This window comes from Schistocerca piceifrons, chromosome 1 (genome assembly GCF_021461385.2).
Source record: "Schistocerca piceifrons isolate TAMUIC-IGC-003096 chromosome 1, iqSchPice1.1, whole genome shotgun sequence".
NCBI lineage: Eukaryota > Metazoa > Arthropoda > Insecta > Orthoptera > Acrididae > Schistocerca > Schistocerca piceifrons.
The window spans coordinates 444,687,798-444,707,072 of NC_060138.1; the positions used below are offsets into that span (position 1 = coordinate 444,687,798).

Below are 19,275 nucleotides of genomic sequence, written 5' to 3' on the forward strand. Positions count from 1 at the left end.
TTTCGATTTATCGTTTGGAATAGAGGCAACTTCACAAAAAATATTTCATCGATCCAAGAAAAGCAGTTGCCAATGTAAAATCAATAAATAGAAACTATCAGTAATACTAGCAATTTTTTAAAGAAACTTTTAAAATGGATGAACCGTATTGGAACTCGTGTATATTTGAATCGAAACGGGGATATAGGATGGTAACTAGGCTGATGGTCACATTTCGTAACCTTGCTTGGTTTACCTCTCAGCTAAACACTGATTACCGTTAATTTGCGGCAGATGATGACCGTGGAGTATAGTTTAGAATAGGGGTTTGAAGCTTACAATTGAGTGTAGTAAACATGAAGGCACAGGGCGCGGTGCCGTAGGAAGGAGTGATACTCACAATATTGGCTGCCCACCGCGAGGAGGCCATGTCCAGCTGAACGGGGGTGAGCTTGGGCGCGCGCATGCCCACCCTGGCGGCGACCCGCTCCACGTACCACGCGGAGCCGATGCCCAGGATGTCGGAGATGGTGTTTGCCGAGCGCCGCCGCCGCCATCGTCGACAGCACCATCATCGTGCCCATCGTCACCTCGATGTAGTCTCCCTGCGCACAAAAACATCACACCTGCTCTGCAGCTCCACCCCAGGATCGTAAAAGCTACGTAAAAGCAAAAACACTTCTGACTTCATGTTTTAAATTTATAATTACAAGCTTACTGAACAACATCCTCCCCCTCACCATCTCAGGGCACAGTAATTGCTTAGAAGAGCTGTAAAGGTGTAAAATTGGCATTATGAGCCTGTGTGTGTGAGTGTGTGTGTGGGGGGGGGGGGGGGCAGAAAATATGAGCTGCCATGTTTCGGCGTGCCAGTCACCACATCGTGAATGACGTTGGTAGATTTGTTGGTGTATCAACCTGGATGTCAATGTGGACTGATCAACGTATCTATCATGAATGGTGCCCCACTTGCAGCTATGTGACACGGCGTGAGAATAGATGTCGTAAAAAGGACCGAAAGAGACTGTCACACCTTGTCAGTAACAATCGGTTACCAACTCGACAGGAGTTTCTGCTGTCAGTGAATGCATTAGCATCTCAACCAGTTTTCGAGCGAACATAGCGAAAGGCGTAGCATGCAGTAGGAGACCTCGCAAAAAGCCACTTCTCACAGCGACACATAAATCTGCTCGTCTTCAACGTGCCAGGAAACACGGAAACTGGACTTTAGCTGACTGCAGGAGTGCGGAGTGATTCGACAAGTCGACGCCAAGGGCGTCGAGTTCACCGACGCCCAACGTGGCGTTTAATCCGCTGCATGTGGATGGTGTATTTCTGGCAACAGGTGATTGTGTTGTCAAAATTTTAAACATGGCTTCACGTTAAATGATAGCAGCCAATGGCAAAATGTACGAAAAACCATTCGGCTTAGCTATGGATTTCCCGTTAGCTGGTACCTTAGCTGACATTTTTCAAAAATAATCCTGTATTGTTGTTAGTATGATTTCTTTCTATGCTCGTTACGTTGATGACATACTCATAATATTTCAAGGGAGTGACCAAGATTTGCAATTAATGTTTCATGTTTTTTAACAGTTTTCACGAAAAAATTTCACAAAAGAGATGCAAAACGGTGAGAGAGAACTCAATTTCCTTGATTTGAAGCTTAAGTTACTTGACAACACAATTAGCTTCGAACTATTTCGTAAAAATACTTTTTCTAATAATATTATCCCAGCAGATTCTTTTCATCCACAAACTCACAAAATTGCCTTCTTTCACTCTGCAGTTCATCGTGCCGTGAACACATCTTTAGAACAGGATTGTTTAGAAAAAGAAATATCTTTAGTAAAATCCATAGCTATTAACAATGGTTACGACCCTATGTTAATTGACCTAATTGTTAGGAAAAAACAGCTGTAAAATGTTCAACATTAGGAGATAACAGGGCGATAAAGAGTGAGGATGATAATTTTATTTCTATTCCATTTTTTGGGAACGCATCATACAAGATAAGGAGACTTATGCAGAAGCAATATGGTTACAGAGTTGCCTTTTCCATAAACAATAGCTTAAATCAAAGAGTGATTCATACTATTGGGGCACGGTAAGAACTCGGCATTAAATTCGGAGTTTACAAAATTACTTGTAAAGGCTGCTCCAACTATTGGACAGACAGGTAAACCCATTAAAGCAAGATATAAAGAACACATGCTAGGTAAAAATGGGGAAAAAGTGTACAATTCCACGTTTGCTGAACATCTATTGCTCTTACAACATATACCACGTAAACTGGATGACGTAGAATTGCTACACGAAGTGAGTAAGGCTTACAAACTGGACCTGTTCGAGAAATTAGAGATTTTCAAGCATCTATCTCGAAAACATGGGTTTATCCTAAACGAAAATTTTTTTGATAGTTTCAAACCCCTTCTTGCTCTAACGTAATATAGTCTGGGCTGACTAGAGGCTGGTTTTCTTGTCTATTGATGCTGGTGAGATGCTCCTTTCCTGTCTTGTTGGGATTTTACGTATTTTTTATGATTGCTGTTCGGGATTTTCGATGTATATGTGTGGTTTAAATGATTCTGTTATGATTTTTATTTATGACGACAGACGGTTTCGATTTACAACATTTTGTTGTTTTCGCTAGTATGTATCCTATCCTTTAATTTGCGCGAGATTCTCGCGCATAACAGTAGTGCCCTTTCTCGTGGGATATGTTCCTTAGCGCAAGCTTCATCTGCTTGACACTAGGACACAGGCAAATTGGTGTTCAGATTTTCTATTGTATGCGGATGTTTTAAATGGTTCTGATATGTTTTATTTATTAAGACAGAGGGTGTGAATTAGAACAACCTTTAAAATTTTGATGCGCATGAGTATGCATCCCGGTGTTTTAATGTGCGCGAGTGTCTCACGCAGACCACAAGTGCCTTCTTTCGGTGAAATTGTCTGTCCTAGTTCTCCCATACCCTCTTCACGATAGTTCACAGGCTAAGTGCTGATAGTATGACAGTGGCACGTAAAGTGCCCTCCGCCACACACCGTTGGGTGGCTTGCGGAGTATCAATGTAGATGTAGATGTAGATGTTCGCATCGACCAACTCTTTATAATTCTGCAGTATAGATGGAGGTGATATTTTAATTGTAACTACTGACGATGCCTTTGGCACGATTGTTTTATGCATCTCCACTGCAGGATGTAATTTTAGAAAGTGACTAAATGTTTTTGTGCTTGTAATACTTTGGTATTTTTCATGGTTACTGAAAGCTATAAGTGTTTTTTTTCTTCTATCTCAGTTATGTTGCCAAGTTTTTTGCTAACGAAAGTGCCTTCCTGTTCAGGTGTATTTTTACTTCTGGTGAAGGTATATTTAGATATGCCGAAACCGTCGTCAAGGATATCAATAAATCTTTCATCAGCAACTGTTTGGGTGCTATCATTTAACGCGATGATTCTGTTGTATTTTCAAGGTGTTTTTCACACTGTCATTTGGGTCCACTCACTCAGGTCAGCGTGAACATGAATAAAGATGTTCATTCCACCAATGTAACCAACAGTTGCTCCTTATTACACAATGATGTGACAAAAGTCGTGGGATACCTCCAGATATCGTGTGGACCTCCTTTTGACCGGTGTAGTGTAGCAAGTCGACGTGCGACGTGGCGTGCACTCAACAAGTCGTTGGAGGCCCCCTGCAGAAATATTGAGCCGTGCTGCCTCTATAGCCGACAGTAATCTCGGAAGTGTTGCCGGTGCAGGATTTTGCGCACGAACTGAGCTCTTAGTTATTCGTATGTCCGATAACTGTTCGATGGGATTCATGTCGGTCGATCTGGGTGGCCAAATCATTCGCTCGAACTGTCCTGAATGTTCTTCAAACCAGTCGTGAACAATTGTGGGCCATTGATATAGTGCATTGTCATCCATAAAAAATTCATCGTTGAATGGCTTCAAATGGTCCCCATGTAGCCCAACGTAACCATTTCCCGTCAACGATCAGTTAAGTTGGACCCAGTCCATTCCGTGTAAACGCGGCCTACACCACTGTAGAGTCATCACTGGCTTGCGCAGTGCCTTATCGACAACTTATGTCCGTGGCTTCGTGGGGTGTGCACTACACTCGAACCCTACGATCAGCTCTTACCAACTGAAATCGGTACTCATCTGACCAGGCCACGACCTACCATTCCAAAAGATGTGGTCACGAGCCCAGGAGAGGGGCTACAGGTTATGTCATGCTATTAGCAAAGGCGCTCGCGTCGATCGCCTGCTGCCATAACCCATTAACAAAAAAGTGGTTCAAATGGCTCTGAGCACTATGGGACTTAACTTCTAAGATCATCAGTCCCCTAGAACTTAGAACTACTTAAACCTAACTAACCTAGGGACATCACACACATCCATGCCCGAGGCAGGATTCGAACCTGCGACAGTAGCGGTCGCGCGGTTCCAGACTGTAGCGCCTAGAACCACTCGGCTAGGCTAGCCCATTAACGCCAGATATCGAAGATAAGGGATACGTTCGTCGTGCATCCCACATCTATTTCGGCGGTTATTTCACGCAGTGTTGCTTGTCTGTTAGACTGGCAACTCTACACACATGCCAATGCTCTCGATCGTCGACCGTGGTGAGAAATACTGCCTGAAATTTGGTATTCTGGCGCACTGTTGACACAGTCGGAATTGAATTCCCTAACGATTTCCGAAATGGAACGTCCCATGCCTCCAGCTCTAACGACCATTCCGCGATCATAATTCGTTAATTCCCGTCGTGAGGCCATAATCACGAAAGAACCTTTTTCACAAGAATAGAAATGACAGCTCCGCCAAAGCACTGCACTTTCATAAATTGAAAAAATTAAAAGAAAGTGAGGTGCACCAAACAAGACGTTAACGAACAAGAAATGGAACAATGCTGACGTTTACCACACTATGGTGGTATCTGCAGATTTATGACTGAATTGAGGGATTGCTCCGATAAAACCGAAACGTCGTTTTCAAAGCGACAAAATTGTCAAATGTAAAAGTAGTTCATGGGCACTCAAACGCAATGTTGTAGAACCGTTATTGTTCACAACACGTATAAATTATCTTGTGAATGAAGGTGAAATGAAAGGAAGGCTGTTCATGGCTAGTGCTGTTGCTGTTCCCCAAAACAAAAAATGTAACATATTGTGCATCAAAAGGTGGAAAATTAGTATAATTCGATTACTCTATTGGCAATACATAACAGGAATCAGTTTTTTCATCAATCTTCAGACTGTCATGATGCGGCTCTCCGCATATTCCACCCCTGTGGCATTCTCTTTATCTCATAGAAGCACTTGCACCAATCTTCCTCAGTTATTTGACGCACATATTCCAGCTTCTGTCTTTCTCTTAAGTTTTTTGCACCATATACCTCCCCCAAGTATGATGGAAGTTATTCCGTGATGTCTTAACACACGTCCTATCATCGTTCACTTCTTATTGTCAATGTCTTCCAAACATTTCTCTTCTCATCATTTCTGTGGAGAAGGTCCTCACTTCTTATTTTACCAGTCCACTTAATTTTCAATATCCTTTACAGCTCCACGTCTCAAATGCTTCGAAATTCTTTTTCCCTGTTTTCCCACAGTCCATCGTTCACTACCGTACACAACTGTGCTCCAAACCAACGCTCTCAGAAATATCTTTGTTAAAGTAAGGACGATATTTCATACTAATAGACCTCTTTTCGCCAGGAATGCCCTCTTAGTTTATGTTAATCTGTTTTTTTTACGTCCTCCTAGCTTCGTCCAAGTATTATTGTGCTTCCAAGGTAATAGTACCGTTGCTTCGTCTACTTTTTGGTCACCAATTTTGACAATTTTATCGCTAATTTGACTTGACCTCATCCGCCTTACTTTTGCCTTTGTCAGTTTACTCTCAATCCATGCTCATTAGCAGCGAGAATCGTAATATACCTCGGAATTCGTCAGGAGTGATATAAAGTGAAACGACCGCATAATACTGAGTCAATCCATCAAAGAGGGTATTCACAAAAAACTCTCTCGACCGATTGTTGAGCATTGCTCTTCAGTCTGTTACCAGAGGGGTTAAGTGGAGGTAGATCGGCCATTGGGTTAATACAGAAGATTATCCAAGGGTTCGCATAGTAAACGCGAGAGCGTCACGTAGATGCGCGTCGTATTCGAGGTGGCGCTGTGTTTAACACACTGAACTCGCATTCGGAAGAACGAATAAGGTTCAGATCCTTGTCCAGCCATGCAGATTTAGGTTTTCCATGGTTTCACTAAATCGCTCCAGCCAAATACTGGATAGTTCATTTGAAATGGAACAGTTATCACGGATGGGCACGGCCGATTTCCTTCCCCATCCGGGAAAGCCGTCAGAACTTGAGATCCGTCTCTAATAACCGCGCTGTCGGCGGGACGTTCAATCCTAATTTTCCTTGCTGCCGGTCGTGGTGGCCGAGCGGTTCTAGGCACTACAGTCTGGAACCGCGCGACCGCTAGGGTCGCAGCTTCGAATCCTGCCTCGGGCATGGATATGTATGATGTCCTTAGGTTAGTTAGGTTTAAGTAGTTCTAAGTTCTAGGGGACTGATGACCTCAGAAGTTAAGTCCCATAGTTCTCAAAGCCATTTGAACCATTTCTTCCTTGCTCCCTTCCTTCCTTCATAGTACTGCTACGGCAGATCGTACAAGAGAGGCACTGTGCTCCACGTAGAATAACACTGTTAAAAATACGAGAGTTACGTTTCAAGTAACAGTCAACCAACGTATTGCTTCCTCCCAAGAAATTCAAATAACGATAAAATAAGAGAAATCGGAACTCATACAGAGGTTTACTGTCGTTTTTCCGACGCACCATTCACGAATGGGACAGGAAGTAAAAGACAATTTGCTTACGGAGTATCGTCCAAGGGCCTTTCAGAGAGGAAAGAACGTTTGCACATCTAGTCCGCGCACGTGACTTGTAGCAGCCATTTGTTGGTTTCTGGTGTTAAGTGTGATGCGGACAGTTGCCGCATGCAACTGTATGTTGGATATCGTCACGTGATAAGTTAAGTGCAGAGATAACTGTGTCCATGGCTGTGGCGACAGCTAATCTCTTCGATTGTCAGGTGCGTTTTCTGGAGGCGGGAAATGTTAGGCCCTGTGACACCGCGGACATGCTACCATTTATGGCGAAGGTGCAATGAATGTAGCCAGTGTCGGAAAGTGGTGCATGAGAATGGGAGAACGGATTTTCATGACGAAGAGGAATCAGGGCGACCCTCCGTCATCACAGATGAGCTGAAACAAAAGGTGGATTGCATCATTCGAGAGAAACTACGATGCACGGTTAGCGGCGTGCATGAACCATGTCAACAAGTGACTCGTTCAGTTGTGCACGAAATTTTTCACTCAGGGCACCACAAAATCTGTGGACGGTGGATTTCACGCATATTCATGGATAACCAGAAAGCTGCGAGAATATGTGCTGCAAAAGCGTTCTTTGGTCGTTACGAAAGGGATGCCCACATAATCACTGGCCAGACTGTTACTGACTATGCATAAAACCTCCGCAATAGAGCGACAGTTTATGGAGTGACGTCATCCCCAGTCGCCACAGAAGCCACGTAAGTTAAAAAAAACGGCATTAACTCAAAAAGTGATGGCTTCTGTATTATGGGACAGTGAAGGGGTGCTACCCGTCGACTTCATGCCCCGCAACACTACAGTCAATAGTGAAGCATACTCTGCTATCCTCGAACGTCTACGCCGGCTATCCACAACCGCCGAAGAGGCTAGCTCTCGCAAGGAATTGTTCTGCTGCCCGGTAGGTACAAATGTTGCTGCATACTACCCGGTTGATACAAGCCCCGCTGCGAGAGAAAATCCAGTGGAACATCTTCGAGCATCCTTCCTATAGTCCTTGCTGGTAAACGCATCGCATGTGGTGATGACCTGAAGCATGCTGTCGTGACTGGCGGGCACGTGATGAGAAGACGTACGACAGGTGCCTTAATGTCAAAGGCATGTGGAAAAGTAGATAAACTATGTGTCAAAATGCGGATGATCAGTCTCTGTATCATTATTAAAGAATTTATTTAAAGAATCTACTTTTCGGATGGCCCTCGCACGCGTAGATTGTAGGGCCTAGGAACTTTAAGCTGGGAAGTTAGAATAACAAAATAAATTAACAGAACGAAATTTGGATGCAGCAACTCAGAATGAAAGAATTCACATGAGAATATTACAACGGAAAAGAATAAATTTGAAAAGTGTAACAAAAATGTGCAATATTTACACAGAAATAGTGATGGCAGCAATTAGTGTTCCTATTTTAGAAATAAAATTTTTAATTTTTAGTCGTGGGCTTTCAAAACTCTTTTCTCAACCGTTAAAATTAGGCCACTCATCGGCTGCTCATGCACTTTTAGCATAGGCCTTAATACGAATGAATCCACTTCAGTGTCAGTGGACAGGCGAGTGCACAGGTCACGAAGCGGCCTGAACAGGGTTACTCTCCATCGATCCAGCAACTGGCCTCTCCCAGGGTCGCGTAAAAAGGGGTGTGGTGGGCGCCGGTCGGTCCGGAAATGCTATCGTGCCATCAGCCGGCGCAAATCACGCACCGAAACGCCGTGCCGCCACACATACGCCACCGTGAGCAGCCCGACGCGAGAAATCGTCAATCGATAACAGAGTCCCCTGATAGAAACCTGCTCAGTGGAGCTGTGCAAATTTCACATCACGAACGCATTATGCTCCGTAAATGTTTGAAATGGAAGGGCGGAATGGTATAACAAGAGAGACAGTAGCGATGGCGAGACACATAGTCACATCAACAAACGGATATCACAAACTCCGTATTAACGCCGCAGATTCGTTAGTATGTTGAAATTCAGCGAATGTAGTTCTGTGATTTCCACAGGCGTCGTCTCTACCGTGCAATAACACGCAATGTAGCACTGTTTACGTCATCATAGGACCTAGTGCAGCAGTTCTGCATCTTTGCTGGCGTATCTCCAAGAGCTAGGCCGGGCACCTACAGGTATGCTGTGACTCTCCGACGGATGATGGCTTTATAGAACCACTGTCCATATTTACCACTTCTTATTCTACGTCCTCTCAAATCGAAGATCCCATATAATGATTAGAAATTCTTTCTATGTCTCGTTTTCAGGAGTATTTTAATTTGCACAAAACTGAAAACCAGATGTTGTGCAGTAAGTAGAAAGCTGCAAAATATACCTAAAACCTGGAATCACGCTTTATGTAAACTGTGAGATGCTTCAGACTGCGGCACAGAAATGGAGGTCATTAGCATAACACTTCTAACAACCACATACATTTCCTGCCCCCCCCCCCCCCCACACACACACACACACATATACATGAGACCTTACTACAAATTTCCAATTTACACACACACACACACACACACACACATAAAGGGTATCATACAGTGATCAGCTGTCAGAAGCGCGAACATCACTAAAGACTTGGATACATACAAATGAACAAACCCTTTAGGCAAATATTTAGAAACGATCAAGGGATGTGAAATTTATCAAGGAACGACCTAAGAGACCGCAAATAGAAGATAGAAGGAATCACGCTTACTACGAGCTCAACACCTATAGAAATAAAATATGCTGAGCCTGTACCGTTTAAACAACTTACAAACTGCACAAATATATGCCACTACGAAGGAAATAATATGTATCGAGGATTCTAATCGCTTCGTAGACGAACGAGAGATGTAAACTGAGTGATGTACTCTGAAAGCAACTAACAGCGGTCAAAGGATTTCCAAGTACACTTGCATGGAAAAACAGCGAGCTTATCGATCGCATAGGGTTAAGGACCTCCCATGGACCATGGACCTTGCCGTTGGTGGGGAGGCTTGCGTGCCTCAGCGATACAGATAGCCGTACCGTAGGTGCAACCACAACGGAGGGGTAGCTGCTGAGAGATCAGACGGAAGTTCGATTTCTGAACAGAGGCAGCAGCCTTTTCAGTAGTTGCAGGGACAACGGTCTGGATGATTGACTGAGCTGGCCTTGTAACATCAGGCAAAACGGCCTTGCTGCGCTGGCATTGCGAACCGCTGAAAGCAAGGGGAATCGACAGCCCTAATTTTTCCCGAGGGTATGCAGCTCTAATGCATGGTTAATGATGATGGCATCCTCTTGGGTAAAATTTTCCTGAGTTAAAATAGTCGCCCATAACGATCTCCGGTTCGGGACTGCTCACGAGGATGTCGTCATCAGGAAAAACAAAAGTGGCGTTCTACGGATCGGAGCGTCGAATGCTAGATACTTAAACGGGCAGCTCGGTTAGAATTAAATTTTCGTGTCCCTTATCTATCTGAATAATTTCTTTTATCTCATCATATAATTCTTCAATCTCTTGATCTTCAGCGGGGATTGTTGGCTGTAAACTTGTGCTACTATGGTGTGTGTGGATGTCGTATCTACCTTGCCATGCTGTTCATAGCAGCTTACGCGCATTCATATTTGCTTGTTCGTTATTAAATCTACTTCTATTTCAAAAATGGTTCAAATGGCTCTGAGAACTATGGGACTTAACTGCTGTGGTCATCAGTCCCCTAGAACTTAGAACTACTTAAATCTAACTAACCTAAGGACATCACACATCCATGCCCGAGGCAGGATTCGAACCTGCGACCGTAGCGGTCACGCGGCTCCAGACTGTAGCGCCTAGAACCGCACGGCCACTTCGGCCGGCTACTAACTTATCCTTGAAGATCAAGTATTTCTCTACAAGGTAAATCTCCCTCTGAGGAGAATGGGACTTCGCTGCAGAAAAATGTGATTTATCATACTGCTGACAACACTGACACAGTAGAACTACTCTCCGGTTTCTTAACTCCTTCCTCTTTAAACTAGGTGAACGCGTATGTCTCCATTTCCGTCAAGAGGTTCACTCTTTTCATCTGTCAGGCACGCTCGAAAGCTAGTGGGGTACATTGAAGGTTTCTTGATTCCAGACATATTACGACTAGCCGATACCTTAGGCCATTCTATTTATTCCCTTTTCCCAGAATGGGAATTAATCACATTCTTGATGTTCTTTCTATGTGTCTTCTTCGCTCCAACCACCTCATGTGTGATGCACTGTTGGTAGCATGGCTTCGACAACCAGTACAAGTACAGGTATAGCATAAACAAATTGAATATTCTGTTATGCAACACCAGTTTTGGAGATTGTTCCACGACAATGTGTAGCATGCTGACACTTGTCTCACTTTTTTTATCTATGGACGTGATGTTCTGGCAGCTAGGGCATTCTGCTTCGACCGTGGAGGTCCCGGATTCAACCCCAGGAGGCTCTCACCTACCTCCTTCTAGTGTCGCGGTGAAGAAATGGTTACCTATCTACAAACAGGCTAATAGGCTGGTCACAGGTCACGTACTTTCCCTTATTATTATTAGATCACCTATCGAAGTTTTTGATTTGCAACTGCAAATATTTTTCCATAAAGGCACTAATCGCCTTGTCTTACAGTGGATTAATAAACATTCACTTGCTCTTCTTCCATTTGTCTCGTCTGCATTTGACTACACCTTATATTTACGGTACCAGAGCTGTATTACAAAGAATTGTTGTTCCTAATAAGATTAGTATCTTGAAAGTGACTGACGAGCTTAATATACTGCTAGCCAGCAAACTACCAGTAGAAAAACAAAAAACGAAATTTTACTTGTTGTAGGAACGCAAAATGATTAAATTTGTAGCTCGTTTGGCCTACCCAGAGTGTGAATATGGTATACACAGCTGACACCTCTAGTAACAACAATAGCCCGAAAGCGAACTGAGCTTGGATGACAGCTACGAATACGCCATTTTATGCTGCTTCGACTCAGTCGGAGTTCATCAGTCAAAGTGGCTGACGGGTGGTAGCATGCCACTGTCCCTGCAACGCACGACCAGATGTTTCCAGTGGTGAGATGTGTGGAGAACGTGAAGCACCCTCTCTACCGAGGCAGGTTAGGTCAGCACGGACAACAGGCGGAACGCCTCGGAGAGAGGGCACGGTTACCGGCTTAACAAGTAGAAAAGACGTAATTGTGTTCCTCGTGACACCCAATATCATGCTGCCACGTGTTGCACCCGTATGGCAAAGACGAATATAATCCTGTAACGTTCATTCGCCTGGGAATGCCCAATCACGGGTACGTAATACTGTATGTACAAAGGTACTCGTCTGAAAAGACGACTTGGTGCCACTAAGGTGCGGTCAAAGTTGTCTTTGCGAACAACTCTGTCGGTGTTACACTCCCTGCTGGCGTGTCACGAGCAGACGCAACGATGGACCTCTTACTGACAGTATGCGGTGCTCCGCACATCGTCACACTGTTCATGTGGGTACCTGTCTTGCTACAAAGAAGCACATTTCCTCACACAAGGTATGTGACGTGAATGTACGATCGCGCATGGCCAAGCGATCAATGTATCTGGCACTAACTGCGTGGGACCGTTATGATCCCCTGTGGCATTCATGGCCTCCTGAAGCCATCGATTCAGTATTCGTACGGCAGTCGTGGGATCCCGACCAACGCGTACAGCAGTAAAGCAGAATGGTAAACCCCAGTCTCGACAGATCACCATTACGTCGCTGTCGAGTTTCAGCATGTGTTCGTAGACGTTTGTCCTTCTTGCACGAAGTGTAACACGAACTTATCACAGATATTCAACATTCAACTGTGGTTTCTGAACGATAAACCGTCCCATGATCTTTCTAAATGTACAGGGCGATCCATATAAATCTGAACGACTTCAATAGGTCATAATTTCTCTCCGAATGCTCGTAGAAACGGAAAACATGTTTTAATGATCTCAGTTATTCTAGGAGAATCAGAAGTACCTCCAGTCGTTGGCAAGCTGATTAATTATTGCTTCTGCTCGTGAGGTCCTTTGTGCCGTATAACGCCGCGCTTGCTCGGCTCACGTTAGTTCATTCTTAGACTCGTCGACCGTGGTTTGTGAAGTCTGTAAGTGTATAGTCTGAGTCTCGTGACAACAGCGAGCAAATTAATGGTTCATTCGCAGTTTTTATCTCGTAGAAACATGCAGTACTCACTCCGAGAGCGGATTTATATTGCGAAAATATATTGGATGAAATTTGATTACAACACAACGGGCATTATGGATAGAATTATACGTGCGCGATGTTACAACAAAGGCAACAATTTTATAGATTGTAAGGAACCTGGAGATAACTGGTGTACTAAACAGTGACAGCAGTAAAAATTGACCATCAATGAGCGCCAAGATTGTCGATAAGGCTCCATGACGCTTGCAGAACTCTCCAAGGAAATCATTCCATCAATTGAGCTAGGAGACAAGTATTTCATATGGCGCATATCAGAGACTTAAAAAGAAGTCGGCATTGCGACGATACGGAGTCGTGAGAAAAGAATGCATTACTGTCGAAGGTTTCAGGGGTGTTTCTTATTCAACTTCCAGACATTCACTGAGTTATGGCTCCATCTGTCAGGTTACATAAAAAAAACATAGCAACAGATGAAAACACCCGTATATCCACGAAACACACTGCACCATACAAAGGCTGGAGTGCGGTGCAGGATGTCAGTTTCCAGGATTGTAGGCCCCATTTCCTTTGATACGATCTAGACACTACAGTTTATACGAGTATCCTTAATACATTTGTGGAGCAACTGGATGATGTTGAATTTACAGAACGTTATTTTCTACAAGATGGAGCAACGCGTCACACACCTTCCATGCTGTATGTAGCCAGTTTCTTTTGTGACCGAATTATCCGGGGGGTTATTTTAAAGGCAGAGTGTACAAGAATAAACCACGGACAAACTTGGAAATCCATGAGACCATTACACACGAAATAAGCAACATTGGCGCGAACACACTTCACAGAACGTCATGGAATATGGTGAAACGAGTACAGTTGTGCTTCGATTCTGGTGGAGAGCACTTACAACATTTGCTATGAGGACTTTGTATTTATGTAAGTCATCTCTCAATTGTGCATTATCATGTCCAAAATTGTAAATGTGTCCCACTGTTGATTTAGATGTTATATCTCATTAAAGTAGTTCAGATTTATATGGCTCGCACTGTGGATGGCTTTACTCCTCCCGACCTTCATGCTAATTTGGCATTTGTCGCATGTCCTCTTCGTGATGCTGCAATTTTAATAAGTGTAAGTCTAGAGGAAACAATGCCAAACGAAAGACGTACTGCACGAACTGTATAAAAAATTAATGATAGAGTTGTTATTTGCAAGCCAATTGCCACCCAGATGGATGTAACAAAAGGTTTTCTCTTGTGGACTACATACAAAGCCTGATGTATCGGCCGTTTCGATTGTGATATTTAGTCAAATCATTTTATTTTACACTGCACACATACAACCGGGACAGTGTTGTCAGTTATGAAGCATGAAGGGTGTTCGGTAGTGGTTTGGGGGAGTCCTATAAATTACACAGGTAAAGTCCACGAAATCACTGTAGGGGACCATTATCACTGAGTGAAGTAGGAACTGTTTCAGTCAAAAATTTGCATCTTCCAAAGTGATAGTGCACCTACAAAAAAAATTTCACGATTTCTTCGGTGTGCATGAGAATGAAATCTGTGTTCCATAGCCTCTATAGTCACCTGATTTTAATATTTTACTGCGATTACGACCTGTATTGGAAAAAAAATCAGGGTTGAAATTTCGTGATAGATCAAAACTGAGCGCTGAGCAGACACCAAGAATTTTGCCTTTGTAGACAATATTTTTTTTTTTTTTTTTTACCAACTGAGTAATCATGGCCCGACTCAATCTGTAATTGACCGTATGTTACCCTCTTAGAGAAATTTTGAAGTGATTGGTACAGATCGTTTGGGTGGATACACACAAAATCCCACAGTCGTTAAGAATTTATGTCCATTTACTCCAAAAATTTCCAAACAAGGTCCTAGATCACACTGGGTGAATAAGTTTTTACATTTATTTCCGTTGTGTTGCTCTTTGCTGAGATTTGTGTAAAGGAATAGACACTTAGAAAAAAAAATATGACATAGGCAACCTGTCTGCGGCCACTCTGGTTATTCAACTGTTTTCCTCTCTGTTGCGCATCTGAAAAATCAAAATCACTATATGACGCAATTCATCACCCAAGTTAAGAACCAGTTACAGCAATTCCATAAGCTTATACGGCTGACGTATCACACGAGAGCCACACCGCTCTTGTTTTTTTCCTTTTTGTCGTTCAGTAATCAGTAAGGGGCAGTTATATTTCAGAATATCGGCAGCGCGCGAGAAATGTTTTGCATTTTTATTAATTAGAACAACAGAGATTCAGTTTTCATCAGTTGAGATGTACGATCCTTACACTGGCCGGTTCGTATCAATATGAATCTATACGAAAAATCAGCTGATTTAAATCAGTTGGATAAAGGCAAATTACGAGAATAACCTCTCATGCTGTGAACCATGGCTAACAAAGCCGGCATTAGTGATGGATTTTCGAGGTTTCAGACGGTTGGATGTCATTATAAATTGAAATTCGAACGCCTATATATAAAAGTGCTTACAAATCCTTGCATATATTAATGTATTACATTTTTATTGTATCATCTGCAGATACAAAAAAAATCAAGCAGACTGATGACTCAAAAAATACTGCTCTTATGCAGATGTGTTACATAAGAGCGATCGATCCAAGTGTCGCAGTCGTTAACGCACTGTTATCGTAATCAGAGGACCGAGGTTCAAATTCCAATCCGACCGTACAGATTCAGGGTTCCCGTAGTTCTCCTAAATATACTAAGGGAAATGCCGGATTGTTTCCTTTGACAAGACATGGTCCATTTCGTTCTCCCATTCTTGTCCTTACCTTCCTCCATTCTTTCCCTAACAGAAAATCGCCTTCCTATCGCCGAGAATTGCTTTCGTGCCACAGAAAAGTAGCGATCGCTCATTGTAGTGGCATCTGTAGAAACCACGAATCCATTATCACGAGATTTATTTTTATCTGCTACATACAGATGGTGTATATGACGATTACTTACAAGATCCATATAAGCACACATCAGCGGGTTAAACACTTGAAGATGACTTAAAAACATAAATTGCAATTGTGACATTTATAATGCGTGTAAATATCGCAGTCTATGGCGAAAATCTTGTCTTTTAAAAAAATTCGAGGATACTGCGGAGCCAAGGCAAAGACAAACATAGATAGAGCTAGCCTTCATCTTTCTTCAGACAACTTTTCTGTTCTAACAAGGGAAAGAAATATTAAGTAAAAAATCCAAAATAAATATACGTTCAACGTGAAATAAAGCGCAAATGGTGTGATAAATTATGTGAAAAATACATTGCTTTCCCTACAGTTAGTCCGCCCCGGTAGCTGAGTGGTCAGCGTGACAGACTGTCAATCCTAAGGGCCCGGGTTCTATTCCCGGCTGGGTCGGAAATTTTCTCCGCCCAGGGACTGGGTGTTGTGTTGTCCTAATCATCATCATTTCATCCCCATCGACGCGCAGGTCGCCGAAGTGGCGTCAAATCGAAAGACCTGCACCAGGCGAACGGTCTACCCGACGGGAGGCCCTAGCCACACGACATTTCCATTTCATTTCCCTACAGTTAGAGAAGTCTTGACAATACGCTTCTCCTTTGTGCAGAATCCGCCGACGGCAGCACACCCAGTTTATCTAACTCCGCCGTTACCCGTGGTTTGTAAAACCGGAAAAAAGCACTCGTGGCAGGAAAGCAGGGGACTTTTACTGCTGGTCTCGTTGCTCTGGGGTTTTCGAGTCCCAGTTGGATAGTACGGCGGCAGTGGATAAGCTTCCAGAACCCGAAGAGTTCCCAAGTTTCTGGCAGCGAAGTGCTCAGCGGACGGAATGCTTGGAAACATGGCTGAAAGACCAAATGTCACAATCCACGCAATAGATGGTACAAAGATATTATGTTTAGGAATAAGCCTCTAAAAGTATTTTAAGAAAATAGAAAATGTATTGTCTGATAGTGAAGAGTATACCATGAATATGCCAGGAAACTTGACCTAAAGTGGAACAAAATAATTATTTAAATAAAAATAAATTTCGATATAACATCGGAATAAATGTAGGCCCGTACAGATCCCCAGTACCGTACAGATAGTCCTGAAAATTTGTGATAGTGAATTTGGCTTAGCTATGAATACACTTTTATGATTTGCAACGAAAAACGTGGGGCGCGTGCAGTAGATGCAAGTCTGAAACTGAACCAATCAAGTGTCAATTAAGTAGTGCATCCGCCCCACGTTTCCTGTTATAAATGTTGCTGGTATGTTCATACCCATTAAAAATTCACAATAACTGTTTTTCAGAACCACCTGTGTGGGTTAGTAATTTATACAGTGCTAGGAGAAATTATTTTCTAGTTTTATTCCGATATAAAAATGTGTTATACTGAAATTTATTTTTATTTAAATAATTATTTTCTGCTTTTTTGTGTGAAAACTTTTAGTCGATTTCAAACATCTCCATGAGATTGTAAGAGAGACATGTGGTTAACATCAGGTTTATTTCAGTTCCTCTTCACTTGCTTGAACGAATATATTGCTTCCTCCTACATATATCTCGCGAAGAGACCGTGAAGGTAAAAATTACAGAGATTCAAACTCACACGGAGACTTACCAACAACAGTTCTTTCTGCAAATCATTCGCGATGGCAGCGGTACACAGATTATCCTCCGTCAAACACCAGACAATAAAGCAAGTTAATATTGCTTTGCCATCCATCTCTAAGTTACGTTGAAAATTCCATTTTCTAGTTAACCAGAAGTTGGTTTAAAATCAGTTTGCAAAACTGGTGCTGAACTGACAAACAGAGAGACAAGAGAGCGAATTAATAAAAGGCAGTATAATACAACAAATTTGGTTGAAATTACTCTAGACGACCCTGAGTAATGCTTTTATATCACATCTTTCCACCCCCAGCCCTAAACGTTGAGATGATTGGAGGGGTAGGTACTCTTAGATTCAAAGTAATTTTTTTCCCGATTGCAAGAGAGGTGCACCTATAAATTCAATGAGTTGCAGACACTTTCTGCGGCAGGTAATATACGCACATTGCTCCTGTAGAGCTGTGGCGCAATCTGCCAAGCACAGCCATGGTGCGCGAACATTAATACAAAAATTAAAAATATTCGACGAAGAGCCTCCCAATTCGACACGGTATCATTTAGTTAGCGCGAGGGCATTATGTGGATTCTCAAAAAACTCCAGTTGCAGTGTGCGTCACGGGAACATTCACTGCTTAAAATTCGAGTGCGTACATGTACTGAAAAGTCGAACAACGTATTAGTTCTTTCCACATACGACTACTTGGGTCGTAGTAGTTCCTTCTGCTTCTGTATGTTATAAACACCGGATTCAGAAAACGCAGTGCTGTCCGCCGGTTCCGCCATGCCTGGGTTGTTCCATCTTCGTGTTGGTTATCAGACGTTAGGTAAAATTTGGAAGAGTGTTGGTCGGTGTTTAAACAGTCACTAGTTTGAGTTGTCATCCGGTTAAGTGAATACAACTCTTGGCTGCCTGTCTCATCGTTTACGAAGTCGAGCGACTTTCCCAGGTCGATCCTTGGAGCACTATCCGAGGCCCACTTCTCTCTTGATTTGATCAGATGGTGATGATTGTTAATACGGCCTTCAGCCGTGAATGCAGTTTGTCTTAACCCATTAAGTACCAGCGTCCTATTTTGAGGACAGAGCACATATTTATTTATAAATACACAATAAATTATTAATTTGCAACTATTACTGTTCTCCGTCATTTGTTGATGCTTTTTATAACAAATGTATACTTGCAGGGAAGTAAAAGCAATAAATCCTACCATTAATTGATTATTGAATACTAAGGCACACTTTTCGTTATTATAGGTATTTACTTTATCGACAATTTAGTAATATTTGAAATATGTGGAAAAGATCTTTTTGTGATTATTTATAGTCAACAATGTGACTTTTAAACTACTTGCATTGTTAGCTCAATTGGAGTTATATTCATTGTTTTCCATTGTCATGAAATTTGGTGTACTCTAAATAGGACACTGGGACTTGGTGTTATAATTTCAGTTATTTGTATTGCTGCGCGTTCGATTATGAAACTCTGCTACTGCTGATGTATTTTCTTTTTAGAACGTGATAATTTTACCAGATTTTGTTGCTGAGGTAAGTAACGACCCCTCTTTTATATATTACAGGATATGAAGTTACTTTGAAATTTACAGCGTATTATGTAAGTATATTTATGAATATGTTACCCATTAGTAA

The 19,275-nt window shown here is 42.5% G+C and overlaps 1 protein-coding gene across 1 annotated transcript in view; it reads right to left on the bottom strand.

The window, feature by feature from the left end:
• LOC124791505 overlaps positions 1-19,275 on the bottom strand; it is a 528,144-nt gene that overhangs the window by 21,898 nt on the left and 486,971 nt on the right. The window contains 2 exon segments of the mRNA XM_047257865.1: positions 380-514; positions 516-584. Of these exon segments, the coding sequence (XP_047113821.1) occupies positions 380-514; positions 516-584 (204 nt within the window).